The sequence below is a fragment of the Schistocerca nitens genome, chromosome 1 (genome assembly GCF_023898315.1).
Source record: "Schistocerca nitens isolate TAMUIC-IGC-003100 chromosome 1, iqSchNite1.1, whole genome shotgun sequence".
Classification (NCBI taxonomy): domain Eukaryota; kingdom Metazoa; phylum Arthropoda; class Insecta; order Orthoptera; family Acrididae; genus Schistocerca; species Schistocerca nitens.
The window spans coordinates 539,968,066-539,982,468 of NC_064614.1; the positions used below are offsets into that span (position 1 = coordinate 539,968,066).

Genomic DNA, 14,403 nt, shown 5'->3' on the forward strand with positions numbered 1-14,403 from the left:
TTCATCTTTGTTTGCAGCATTTCTAAATGCATTTGACTTCGTAACTTCAACTGCTTTTCAAAATGTGGATATTTGGAAGACACGTTTGTCATGTACCACATTTCAGAGAAGACTGACAACAAAAGTATAGAATTTGCAGCAAGACAACAAAGGTTTTTGTGGCAGGATGAAATCTTGCCATAATCAGTCAGCTTTTCTGCTTTGTCAGATGCCTGGGTGAATCTGTCCTGGGATACTAATTCAGTTTGTGACAAGTCTCAGTAAAATGGAAAAAAAAAATATTATTGTTGTTTTGCTAAGTTGAAAATCATGATTATATAAATACAATTATTCTCTATTTCAGCACAGCTTAAGAAGGCTAAATTGACAAAAGTTAGACACGGAACTTTTTTTTGCTATCATTCCCATTGGTAACAATGGCTTAAAAACATCAAGGACACACTGTATGTTCCACGCCAGTTTGTGAGGTCAAAGGAGAGATCTTATCAGTCAGCTAGAAGCCAGGAGTAGCTAACTAATACACATATTTAGAAAGGGTACACACTGGTTGAATATAGATCCCCCAGGTCAGTTCTAGATATTTCTATGGTACTCTGAAATGCAGATTGCAAATAAATAAACATTAAGCAATACGTTACAATGTAATGAAAAAGATAGTCGCTACTCATGGTATAGCGGAAATGCTGAGTCGCAGAAAGGCACAACAAAAAGACTGTTAGAAAGTTAGCTTTTAGCCAACAAGGCCTTTGTCAAAAGTAGACAACATACAGACACGTACACACTCTCACACAGACTCAGCTGGCTCCAGATGCCAGAGACCGTGGTTATGTGTGTGTGAGTTGCATTTGCATGAGTGTATGCTTGTATGTATGTTGTCTACTTTTGACAAAGGCCTTGTTGGCCAAAAGCTAACTTTCTGACAGTCTTTTTGTTGTCCCTTTCTGTGACTCAGCATCTCTGCTATATTGTGAGCAGCAATTATCCTTTTCAATATATTGCTACATCCAATCCTGGATTTTCCAGTGTTTTAAGGGATATGTTATGTGTAATTGGCAACACTGATGCAACATGTCCATCGACTTTTATCAGTGCTCACAGTTTAGATGTCTCTGTGAACAAATTTTCATGCATATTGTTTGATAGGAGTGTGATTCGCATATTTTGTTGAACTGAAACAAAAATCTGTTGTAATAAAAATAAAAGAAACTGATTTCTTCACACTGCTAACATGATTTGTATCAGTGTTTGGAGTTGTCTTCCAAGGCAGAATGCTCAGTGTAAGTTATCTGCCTTCTTCTGTGGGAAAATACATAACTTGCTTAACATTAGACTTCATGAATGATTCATGGGCTTTCTTCTTAGACGTTCCTCCACTTTATTTGATTTGTTCAATCAGAGATTTTCCAGATACATTTTCCCCTTCCTCCACGTACACACTGTACATGCTTTTCTCTAAACTGTGTATATGGAAATTATCATTACAATAGAGCCTTTGATCTCTAAATTTTCTTGGCCTCATCAGCCTATGCTGTGCCTGACACCCGTCTACACACCTGGTCCATGCTCCACTTCACTTCTTGCACAAACACGCTCCTCTCTGTAGTCTCACACTTCAAACTCACATATGCCACATTCCCATCTTCTGAAGTTTCTGCCCTTCCCATCATTCCATTAACTCCCATTCCCTCCAACTTTCCACCCTTCTCCTTGCCTCCTTTCTTTCATCATATACACCACCCAATACAACCTTCACCCTAGTTGAGCTACATGTCTGTGTAATATAGTCATCGGGGACAATGTGGCCATGCAGGTGTGTGTGTGTATGTGTATTCTGTAGTTCTCTGGAGGAAGACTTCATCTAAAAGCTTAGCAACTGTTCCAGAGTTGTTACCATGCATGTCAGCCAGTCAAGCCATCAGTTATACAATGGTTTGTCAACTGTTGCTATGTTTATTTTGCTGGTCTGTCTCTTTAAGAATTTAATTTAGAAATGAAATGAATTTCTTTTGGAAGTGACAGTTATTGCTCTCATCAGTGTGGAATTCTATCTTTGCCATCCCCGTTTGTATATTCCATCATGGGATTTGTTGTTGACAATATAGACTCATTCAGAAGAAACTGCAACATTCAATCAGTGAACAGCGGACAGAAAAACGGTTTGTGCTGACATAACACTTTGCTAAGATGTGAATTCTTCAGTAGGTTTCATTGTCAATAGGCTTCCAGCAAAACTGAAAAAAATTGAGTGATAAATTCCAAGTCTTCAAATCCAGGTTGAAAGGCTTCCTAGTGGCACATGCCTTCTATTCTGTAATGGAGTTCCTTGCAGTAGCTGAGAACTTTTCACTGTAATGTATAATTTATTCATATACTTTGTGAATACTTTTTACTGTGTTTTATTCATTCTTTAGTTCCTTTTTTTTATAATAGTTTTAATCAGCATTCTGTAAAGTATGTAATGACTCAACACATGGCATAAAAAAATTGTCACATAATGCCACAAAATGCCTGCAGAATTTTGCAGAAGAGTAGGAAGTGTTCCTTATTTAATATTGTTGTGTTCTGCCAAACACCATGGAAAATTCAGTGAGTAAATAAATAAATAAACACTGAAAACTATGCCTGTTACCAAGTGCCTAAACAGTGGCTGTGAAAACAGACTTTGTATGATCACTTTTGCTGTATTCACTATTCTTATATGCTTATCGTTCACATTATAATAATGATGCTGAAATAAGAAATTTTAGATTCAAAATGTAAGCATGCAACACACATTTTGTGAATTAGGCGTGATTTCTGTATAATGACTTTTCTTTTCAACCTAAAGAGATGGTCGGTTTGCAAAATGCTGTACCCACAGTCAACTATATCATGTTCAAAATGTTGTCTGTCATTTCTTATTAAGATTATTTATGTATTCCTTCCATAAACAATATGAAAGCTGGATTTCCTCTCCAACCTAAAATCAATTCCATCTCCCATATCGAAAAAATTAAGCGGATTGTGGCCAATGCGACATTTACTTCAAGCTACACAGCAATCTATTCTGAGGAAAAAATATAGAGAGAGTCACTGTGAACACTTAGCCTTGTGGGAAATGTATAAAGAGTTGCATGGGTAATCGTAGAATGGAGTATTCAAACTTCTGGATACTTTGAGACAATCAACAGTTCCCACACAGAAACAAAAGTTACATGTAATACCGTGTACATTTGAAACATACAGCACTGTTTCTGTCATGTGATATCAAGAGACCTTTCTTCAATATATTATTTTAGCGATTATGGTCTTTGGTTAATGGAAAGTTTATTCCTTGTAGTTAGGTGTTTATCTCACTTTTTAGCTAACATATATTTGATAATTCTCTATTCTTTCCTTTTCCTCTTATAATATTGTGGCCTCCCATGACTCAAAGATTTTCATTGTGTTTCAGACATCATATTACTTCCTGGTCTCACAGATGCTCAGATGCTGTCTGTTTCATTGTCAGTTTGTGTCTTAGGCATAATATTAAACTATAAAATGATGATTGATTTTTTTTCTTTGAATTCTTGGAAGAATGTATCTGTCATTGCATATATTGTTGTACCTATTTCCATATTCACATTGAGGCTAATACACTTTACACAATTAGCTGAAGCTTCTTTGTCCTTTCATTATAGCTGCTTCCCTGGAAATAAAAAAGTGTGTCACATGACAACTGACTCTGTAGAAAGGTTGTTCAGATCTTCTAGCTCAGGCGGCACTTTATAAATCTAGTTGCTGATTAACACAAACCTTTGTAATGTGACTATTGCTTCTATCATTTGGTATTATCTATCGTTGTATTGCTGCTCCACTTTTGACTTCTCTGCCAGAAGTCTTCAGTTACCAAAACATAAGATATTTGTTGAATATATTAATAGTGTCTGGAAATGATGCTGGGTCATTATATTATTATCGAATACATTACATTCAGTTAACTCCATAAAAGATAAATACATACAGTATTCATAACTGTTGTTGCTGAGCTCCAAATGTTAAATACAAATGAATGTTGTTATGATAGGATAGAATGTACAATTATGTGGTAGTTATTAAATTCTTTGTCCTTTCATTATAGCTGCTTCTCTGGAAATAAAAAAGTGTGTCACATAACAACTGACTCTGTAGAAAAGGTTGTTCAGATCTTCTAGCTCAGGCTGCACTTTATAAATCTGGTTGCTGATTAACACAAACCTTTGTAATGTGACTATTGCTTCTGTCATTTGGAATTATCTATCTTAGTATTGCTGCTCCACTTTTGACTTTTTGCAGTTGTTTTGTTCCAGTACCATCTCATTTTATTATTCTTGGTTTCAGGACAAAAAATAATGGAAAAGGAAGACATTACAAAAGGAAATATTCGTTTTTACACTTACCAGTCATACGTTTCTGCAGCAGGAGGCTATTTCATAACACTCATAGTTTCATTGTGTTTTTTATTAAATGTGGGCAGCACAGCATTTAGCACATGGTGGCTTGCTTTGTGGATCAAGGAAGGAAGTGGGGTAAGTTATATTTTATTTAGACATTGTGAAAAGTACTGTAAATATTGAAGGAAATTTTCATGACTTTCTTTCCATTCTTGCCGTGGCACTTTTTCCCTCTCTCTTGAATCAACATATCCAGCTGTCTACACTTTTTTTCAGCTCTATTCTTGATTTCTAAAGGAAATAACTTCTGAATACTGCCTACCTTTTCATTTGGTGTATTGGCCTCTAATTATTGAAAATTTTGGTATCTGCAGCTACCTCATGAGTGTTAATTTTAAGTCACCTGCGCCCACCTCACCCCCCTCTTTCCTGTGCCACCCTCCATATGTATCTCACTCTATTTATTTATTTCTCTTGCAATGTAGTTTTTGTAAAGTACATAACTGCACTTGACACTATAAACATTTATTTGCCATGACATTTGCCTAATAATTTAGAATTCCTGTACATCAGTGCATGACATCGGTGGGTCTTTATTCAGGACAGACAATGGTAATGCCCTAGTCCACTGGGACAACAAAGAGCCATTCATTATTACTTAATGGTGTCCACAGAGTTTGATTCAAAATTATTAGCTTCTGAATGCAGTTCTTCAGCATTTCTTGAACTGGTTGCAGCCTCTTGGTGTCATACCTCTCATGGTCATATGTGAACAAAAGTATAAGTACTTGCTTGCATATTGGAAGGCTCTTATCTACTGATTTACATTGTAACTGCTCACTACTTATCCTCACATACTGCTGTTCAATAGGCTTGGCTACCATAAACTTGGTCATTGCATGTTGAAACGTAAGGATGTACTTATTTCCTCGGTTTGTGTGCTTTAATGGAAGCACCACATCAGCATCACACATTTTGAAAACGTGTTCATGCATCTTTATCATCTCTAAAATATATTCTTCTATATCCTTCTTCATATCATTTAATGCTCAGTACTTTTTTGTTCACTGATAGATTCTTTCTATGCCATGTTGTCCTCCAGTGGGAGATACGTGAAACTGTTTTAATTTTGCAGCTTTTTCATGTTGATTTATCTCTTCTTCCATGCCTCACGTAAGATGTCTCACATTTCCAGATATACTCTTCTGTATCTTTGACACAGCTTTCACAATTTTTAATATAATCTATTACTGCTTTCGGCTCAGCTGTCTCATTTTTCTGTGTCCTCGATGATCACGCCTGTCGCCTGCTTGCTTGTGTCAACAGCCCTGCTGTCTGTGCCTGCCTGTAAGTCCCTGACCCATGCTACAGCTTTCTCTTCTGCCTTGTCCAGACCTAGGCTACTGTTGCCTTCTGGTCATGCACCAACCACCCTCACCTTCCTTACTCACAGATTTGCAACTGCGAATACATTTTGTTTGCCATTTTTGAACATCATCTGATGGTCTTATTCCTGCAACTTTGACATAAACTTCATCAATCTGGATGACAGATATGATATATCACCTACCCAAATTGGTCAATACAAATCAGGAACTTCCCGTCAAATATGTGAAGTCTTAAGTAATATACTGCCCAAAAGATGGTTAACATCTCCCTCTCAGTCATACTGTACCCTCTTTCTGCCTTATTCAGCATCCTCAAGTCATGTGAGAAAGATAATTTGCTTCTAGGTTTTCCCTGACTCAGAACTGCTCTTATATTTGTCTCACTAGCATCTGTGTTAATTATAAAGCCCTTGTCAGAGTCCAGATACTGCAACATTAGTGAGCTGATCAGCTCCTGTTCCTGATACTGAAAATCATTTTCCAGCTTGAATCCCAGGTGGAAGGTATTTCCTTTTTTAATAACTCATGTAGCTAACTAAGTTGTTTATAAAATGCCTGTATATCCCACAAGTCCTAGCTATCCCCTTAGTTGCTTTGTTGTTTTAGGCTGTGAATACTCCATTGTCACTTTGACTTTCTGTGGGTCTGTCCTCAAGCCCTCAGGTGATAAAATATGGGCAACTAGTATACTTGTTGTTGCAAAATTTTGCACTTGTCCACCTCTAACTTTAAATTGTGGAGTCTAAGTCTTTCAAATGTTTCTGTCAGCTAAACATTGTGTTTCTATAAGGAGCAGCCAAATATCATCACATTATCCAAATAAACGAACAACTTGTCACCTTGTAAGCCTGTCAAAAGAGAGTTCATCAACTTTTGAAATGTACTTAGTGTTGTTTGAAGATACATGCACATTCATTTGTACTCTTAATATCTGTACACAATACTGAAAACCACTTTTTCTTGGTTCTTTCTATCTAATATGACCTAATAAAAACCATCCACTAAATCTAGGATCAAGAAGTACTTTGGTTTTCCTAGACCATCAGGAATTTGTTCTATCCTTGGTAATGATTTTAGGGAGATTTCATCAGTCCCCCATAGTCCACAACTATTCACCACTTTTGCTTTCTACTTGCAAGCGTTTTCTTTGGAATCATAATTAACAGAAAATTCCAATCACTTTTGCTTGGTACTGTGATGTCATCCTCTGAAACCTTTCCAGTTTCTTGCTGGAGCATCTCTTTTTGTGCTTCCAGTATTCTGCATTGTTGCATAAGTATCACCCTGTCTTCTACCTCTGTTAAGTTTAATTTCATGCCCTATATAATCTGTATAAGATAATTTGTCTCTTGGTAAATTAAAAACATTGCTTTACATGCTATGCAGCTCAAATTGCTGCCTTCTCTGTGACGTGCAAATGACTCACTCGGATATTCTCTTTTAGTATACTTACTCTCGTTTTCAACTGTGGCTTGTTTCTATTGACATGATTCATGCTGAATGATTACCACAACAATGCCTTCTCTGGGACTGCATCTGGTACCAACAGTGGGCTTTCTACTGACACACTCTAATCTGTAGTGTTTAGCACACTTGTTAGCCATTCTCCTAATTCTACTATTGCTAATGCTTCAGAAGAAACAGGCCCTTGGTGATCTCCTGTTTCAGAATGATAGCCTCTTTGACTCTGTTCATCTCTATTTGTATTCAGTACACCCATTCCTTTCAGGGTCCTATTGTTAGTCTTGTTCAACTTTGCTTTACCCCTTTTGGTTCCCTCCAGTAATACCTGTTGCATGTCTCTGTCGTGTTTCAACCATTTGCATTCTGTCCCTATTTGTTCTTGCTTTTATACATGTTTCTCGACTTGCACTCAAGCCTTTCTCGAGAGATCTGTACTGTGTCGAGCTTACTCTGTTACTCAGTCTTTGTTTCTCTATGTGAATGTTGCTCAGCATCTGAGCTTTTCTGAAATTGCCTTCTCTTTCCGGTACCTGCTCAACTGTAGTAGCAAGTGTACAGAGCTCAATTTTCACCTGCCTGGATTTCAATCCATCTCCTGTGGATCGACAAGCTTCTGGTGACGTAAATTGATTATGCTTCCATTTTCCTTGAAGAAGTCTCGGCTCACCACCATGTGAAATGAAAGATCCACATCTTCCCTAATTACATGGAAGCAGTGCCTCACTTTCATGCCAAATCTTGTCCATAATTTTAGGGTTACAGTTCCCTTTATCCTTGCTACCATATTAGTGATTCCCTGACCCAAATTTTTTCATCCGGATTATACCTTCCATTGTTTCCCAGAGTACTTCCCTGAATTAGGTTTATCTGCACTGTAGTGCCCATGAGAAATGTCAAGCAATTATTAGTGCCTTCCTGGCACTCCAATTCTATGAACTTGTTTCTGTTTCCAGGAAATGGCTTTCTTACACTCTTACTTCATTTTTCTAGCTTTTACTTTTCCTATGCACGCTCTATGCATGATAAACACTCTCTGGGCAGTCTGTCGGCCACCACTGTTGCTAGATGCCCTCGCACTGTCTGTAACCTGTTCCACCATATATGTGTCATCTGCAGTCTCACATCACTGTCAGTTACTCCTGGCCACCTTCTGGGATATCCAAATCGACTCTGGGTGCGATCTGGCCACTATGCTTTGGCCCCCAGGCCCTATCTGGTGCTGCATTTGTCCTGGCCTCTTCCTCTTTCTTTTCCTGGTGCCATCCATTCCTTGGTGCTGGAAAGGGCCATCCTTCTCAAGAACAGTTGACAAACTCTCTTTTACTGTCCTAGTTCCTGGCTCTGCCACTGGCCTATGTATGGGTTGTTCATATAATGCAAAGGGATTCTTAAAGCCTTTCCATTGCTTTGTGTGTGCTAGGGCTGAGCAAGTTCAATTTTACAAAGATGAGTGACTATTCTGATAACTCATAGTGTGACAACAACTTCACACTTATTCACGACCATCAAATCCCACACCTGGCTCCAGAAAATAAAACTCGTATGTCACTTGTAACGAGTGGTCTAGACACTTAAAGTCATAGCAAGCTGAGGAAGGTCCATCCAGTTAGCAAACGCGGTGATGGCAAATGAATGTTTTGAAAGAATTATGGAAATTGGTCAGGAAATATATGAGCAAAAGACAAGACTTGGATAACAACAATCTTTATCCTCATCTGAGCAGAAGATGAATGAATGAGTTGATAAAATTGCACAATTCTTATCATGTTTCTCTGGAGGGAGGTATGTGGCTAAATATGAATGTGAGCAGACCCAGAGCAAATACTAGACATGCAGTCTCTGAGTCTGTCCTACATAGAAGTCTTGCCTTCTGTTGGGCACCACCGCCTCCACCTTTATACTCTGCAGCAGGCCATGTAGCCACTTCCACATTGGCACATCCAGCCACCACACTACGAGGCCTTGTGTGTGACCATATGCATATGTGCTCACTGCCAATGAATTGCGGCACCTCATGGCTTCTTCATGTGAGCTCCACATCAATATCTTACCACACCCAATGACACCCTACTGGTGGCATTTTCTTGTACTCTCTAGTAAACATATTTGTTCTGGCTCCTATTCTTTGCCTTTTTGGTATTGCATTTTCTAAATATGTTACACATCATTTTTAGTGGTCAGCAGTATATGTAACTTCCCCCTGCTCCTTTAAGCACAAACAGAAAAGAAAACACCATTGTTAAATTCATACCCTACAACCAGTACATATGTTATAATTAGCAAACAGTACTAGTCACAATAGTATTGTACAGTAGTATTCTGTAATATGTAACAATAAGATATTAGCTTTTATTACTTGTGTTTTTGCATAAGTACAAAAAACTGTTACATGTTTGATCCTTTACATGCTGCCTGCCCTGTGTGAATAGGTCCTGTGCAACATAGGGGTTTCATACATCTGCTGCCAGCATCCTCTTTGAGAAGTGACAAGTTATTGTATGCATATTGTATTCGTTACCACTTGCCTAATGAAGCAACTGTGACCATGGTCTTAAGTACCATGTAAGCTTGGTTACTTTTCTTCGTGCTAGGATGAGATGTGTGATGAATGAGGGAGAGTAGAAGGGAGTGACTTTAGTGGTTTGCTTACTTCAGATCATTGGATGAAAAGAATAAGCTCATATTAGACATGATTGAGATGGAAATGTGCTGGCATTGTTGTTTAAAGCACCATCCAGTCATTCATCTCAGTGTGATCTAGAGGGCCCATAGGATGTGACAAGTGTAGATCTGTTTGGCCAGGGTGAGTACCTGGTCCCAAACAAGAAAAATATCACCAGTTAATGGTAATTAAATTGTGATTCAGTGGCTCTCAGATTTTCAGAAATATCTACTTCCAGGACCCTGTAAAGGACAATTTCAAACAAGACCGAGTCAAATAAAGGAGCACAATATTGTAAGTAGAGGTTATATGTGATGTATAAACTGTAGGCAATGGCTGCAAATATTAATTGGCCTGTTGTGAAATATTTTTAGAATCTAAAACATTACTAGTCCTTACTGTACTAGAGATGTGTGTTGTTCAAGGTATCACATTCACTCTTTTGGTAACACCAGATTTCAGAATTTTCGTTTTTATCATTTCCAGAATGTGACAATAAATTTGGGAAATGTAACAGTAATCAGTCACAACTTAAATGATAATCCAAAGTACCACATGTATCAGCTTGTTTATGCAGTAACAATTGCAGTTATTTTGGGAACTAGCTTGCTGAGAGGGTTCATGTTTACAAAAGTAAGTACCACTGAGATTTCTAATCTAAGTACATGTTTACTTACAATACTTGTTGTCTACTGTTGTGCTCAAACTATTGCTAATATTTTAGGTGTCTTTGAGAGCATCAACAATACTGCACAACAAGTTGTTCAAGAAAGTGGTGGAGAGCCCACTGTATTTCTTTGAAACAACGCCTCTGGGAAGAATGCAAACTCTTTTCTCAAGAGACATAGATGAAGGTGAAAGCTATAATGTTTCTTAAATAATACAAAGTTAACAGACTATTGATAAATGGTTGAATGTAGAAACACATAAACATGACCAAATTATGCAATAAATTGCAGAGAACCATCCAAGTTGCAATACTAATTTTCTTTATTACTTCATGATTAGTTTTGAGCCTAAGCGCATTATCAAACCATCCATTAAGCTATGCAGTAATATCCATTATGACAGCCACATTTGTATCCATTCCAGCTAACCCCATTTTGCAAATTAGTAAGGTCTGAACCGTCTAGTGAATGAAGTTGCCTGGTGAATGAAGTTCAAACCTGCACTAATTTACAAGATGTGTGGATACCTAAGTGGATGATTTTATAATAAGCTTAGGCTTGAAACTAGTCATGAAATAATTAAGAAAATTAATATTTGCAACTTGGATGAATCTCTTCAGTTTATTGCATAATGTGGTGAACCATAGTGCTGCTGACATCATGCCTTCCAGAATCCTGGAAATTAATTAACAGAAACATAAATCAGAAGAAATAGTCAGTAGTTTTAGATGTGAGTAAAGACAGTGAATGAGAGCATATGTATTCAACCCCATGAATCAAGGAAAATAAAATGGTAAGTTCACATAAGAGACTATGAAATTGTTAGTGTAAGCCATCACGAGATGCAGTATCCTATACAGCCATACACTGAAAAAAACTGTAGGAGGGTGTTGCTAGTGGGACTAAGGGCTACAGAATAACTTGAGAAAGGCATAAAAAATGGAGTGGATCACTCATGAACATAGAGAAAGGGAAAGGAACATGCAGGAATTTGTCTATTTTGTTGTTAAATTGAAGATCATGTGCAAGGAAGAACCGGACCAGTAGCAATTCAAAGGGGTAACAGACTGAATAAAAAATGAAAGAACTGGCAACCTGCTTTGTAAAGGTAGTGTGTGTGTCCTTTGCTGCCTCTGATTCAGAGTCAGTACTTTAATCCCTGGGAGTTTTATTCTTGACTAACAATGTTTTCAGTGTTGTCACTCCTAACAGGATGATCATTGTTTTTACCAAAGCAGTACCCTTGAAATCTACAGAATTTGTTAATATTTTTCTTTCAATCCCTTTATCACTACTTTTGAGAGAAGATTCATATTTCTGGTTGCCCCCTTCTCTTTGAACCTCACTTCCGCTGGATCATATTCACTCATCTTCCCTCATTACATTTAAAAATATTCAATAGTTCTGAGTAACTTACTATGGAACTAACCTTAGATGATACTCACCCAATTATTTTCTCCTGGACATATCTGGCCATTGTTATAATTAACAGTTTTGTTCAATGTCTGTCACTAACAAGTTTATCTAGAAACTTTGCCCACATGAGACATCATTCAAAATATTTTTTGCTTTTTTCAGACTTTATATACAGATTCAACAAATTCTTTTCTTGCTATGTCTATGTTATCATAAATTTCTCTCCTCAGATTTTAATTTTATTTAAATTTCATTAGTTTTTTATGTAGTCCTTCTTTTATTAGTTTTATGTTTCTTTGTAATTGATTTTTTTCCCTTGAGACTCATAGGTATCAGTTCGAATTAGGAGCTTGTCCACATTATTTGTTCAGTTATATTTGATCCACACTTTCAGTTAGACAAGACGAAGGTTTATTGTTGTTTTTTAAATCCTTAGCATTATCTGTTTAGTTCATAAAACATTCATAATATTTCTACATCCATTTTGATTGGTAATTTAAATACCTGTTTACTGATGTGTTAAACATACTCTAATTATTAAGTACTCATATAGTTGCAAAACAAAGCAGAGGGCTATGGACAGGAAAGTGCTGAATAAAATGCATTTGACTGTCAAGAGAGTAATATGTGAAGCCTGTGTAACTACTGTAAATAATCTTACTGGAAGATTTCTCACAAAACTGAAAGGAATGTAAAGGCTCTCACAGACACCAAACTAGAAATACAGACACTCCTGGATGGCACTGGCAGCAAAATTGAGGGTGGGAAAGCAAAAGCAGAAGTGCTGAACTTTGTTTTAAAATGTCCCTTTACAAAAGAAGATATGCAAATAATGCCACAGTTTAATTCTCACACTGCAGCAAGGATGAGTGATGTAGACATTTATGTTATCAGTGTTTGAAAGCAACTGAAATCACTAAAATTAAACAAATCTTCAGAGCCTGATAGAATTCCTGTCAATTGCTGTACTGCATTTTTAGTCGAGATATCTGCCACTTTACCCACAGTGTACCCTACATCCATTGACATCCAGTATTGAAAGACATCACAGGCAACACCAATCTACAAGTGTGGTAACAGAAGTAATCTACAAAACTAGGATCCAACTCATTGACATTCATCTGTTGTAGAATCATAGAACATATTCTCAGCTCAAACGTAATGAATTGTCTTGAACGGAATGATCTCCTCTGAGCCCAACAGCTAGGATTAAAAAAAAAAATATATATATATATATATATATATATATATATATATATATATATATATATATATATATATATATATATATATATTTTGTGTGAAAAGCAACTCATGCTCTTCTCATATGACATCCTGAAAGTCATGGATCAAGATAATCAGATGGATTCAGTATTTTTTGAAAGCATTTGTCTTCATACCACACCACATTTATTTACAAAAGTACGTTGATTTCAGGCACAAAACAAAATAAGTGACTGGACCGAAGATTTTTGTTAGGGAGACCACAGCATGTTCTCCTAGCTTAAGTGTATGATGTATGTTTTTATAACCTGGCAGACAATATTAAAACTAACCTCATATGATGCAGTTAACTATAATGATGTATTCTCTGGAAACCAAAAAAAAAACTCTACACAAGTATCCTATCAGATTTTCATAATATTGCAAATGTTATAAGTAGCAGCAAGAGAAATTACATTAAAAAAATGTGGAAATGCTCAAGCTTTTGGAGCCAGTGGCTTCTTCTTCTGGCAGAAGGGGGTCAAAGGAAAGCAATAGAGATAAAGGAAAAAGATTGGAGATGTTTAGCAAATGGGAAGAGTTATGGAAAATCTGCCCAGAAACATAGGTCAGGGGAAATTTATTGGACAATATGAGAAGAATAGACTGATTGCTTATACATGCACCAGACAAGAATTGAAAACCAGAGAACTTAAAGGTAGAAGATAGGGTAATAAGCAAGATTACTCAAAAACATGATGTAAGAGTCATAAGAGTGAAAAACTAAGTGCCTTACACATGGTAGCCAGATGAGGAGAGGAGAGAGAGGAATAGAATAAAAATATCTATCTGAGAAGGTCTTGGAAGGCCCAACAGTACTGACTGACCTCCATGTCATCCTCACTTCTAAGGCGTCATTGGATGCCTTGGTGTCACCGCACTTCTCTCCCGGACGTTCTCAATTTCCATGATCTGGAGCTGCCACATCTCAATCAGGTAGCTTCTCAGTTGGCCTCACAAGGACCAAGTGCACCCCACTTGCCAACAGCACATGGCAGACCAGGGCAGTTACCCATCCAATTGTTAGCTGTGCCTGGTGGTGCATAAATTAAGTGATCCAGTGGAAACCAGTGTACCATTCGTGGCTAGGCCATTGGCAGGAAAAAAATAAGCAGGTCAGAAAACAAATGATAAAATAATAAACAATA

At 37.2% G+C, this 14,403-nt stretch overlaps 1 protein-coding gene across 6 annotated transcripts in view; it reads left to right on the plus strand.

Moving 5' to 3' along the window:
• The window catches only part of LOC126253797 (ATP-binding cassette sub-family C member 5-like), a 546,227-nt gene that overhangs the window by 400,856 nt on the left and 130,968 nt on the right, over positions 1 to 14,403 (plus strand). For all 6 annotated transcript variants that reach the window (XM_049955254.1, XM_049955255.1, XM_049955256.1 and 3 more), the window contains 3 exons: positions 4,342 to 4,529; positions 10,395 to 10,541; positions 10,633 to 10,762. In XM_049955254.1, the coding sequence (XP_049811211.1) occupies positions 4,342 to 4,529; positions 10,395 to 10,541; positions 10,633 to 10,762 (465 nt within the window). The remainder of the gene's footprint in view (positions 1 to 4,341; positions 4,530 to 10,394; positions 10,542 to 10,632; positions 10,763 to 14,403) is intronic.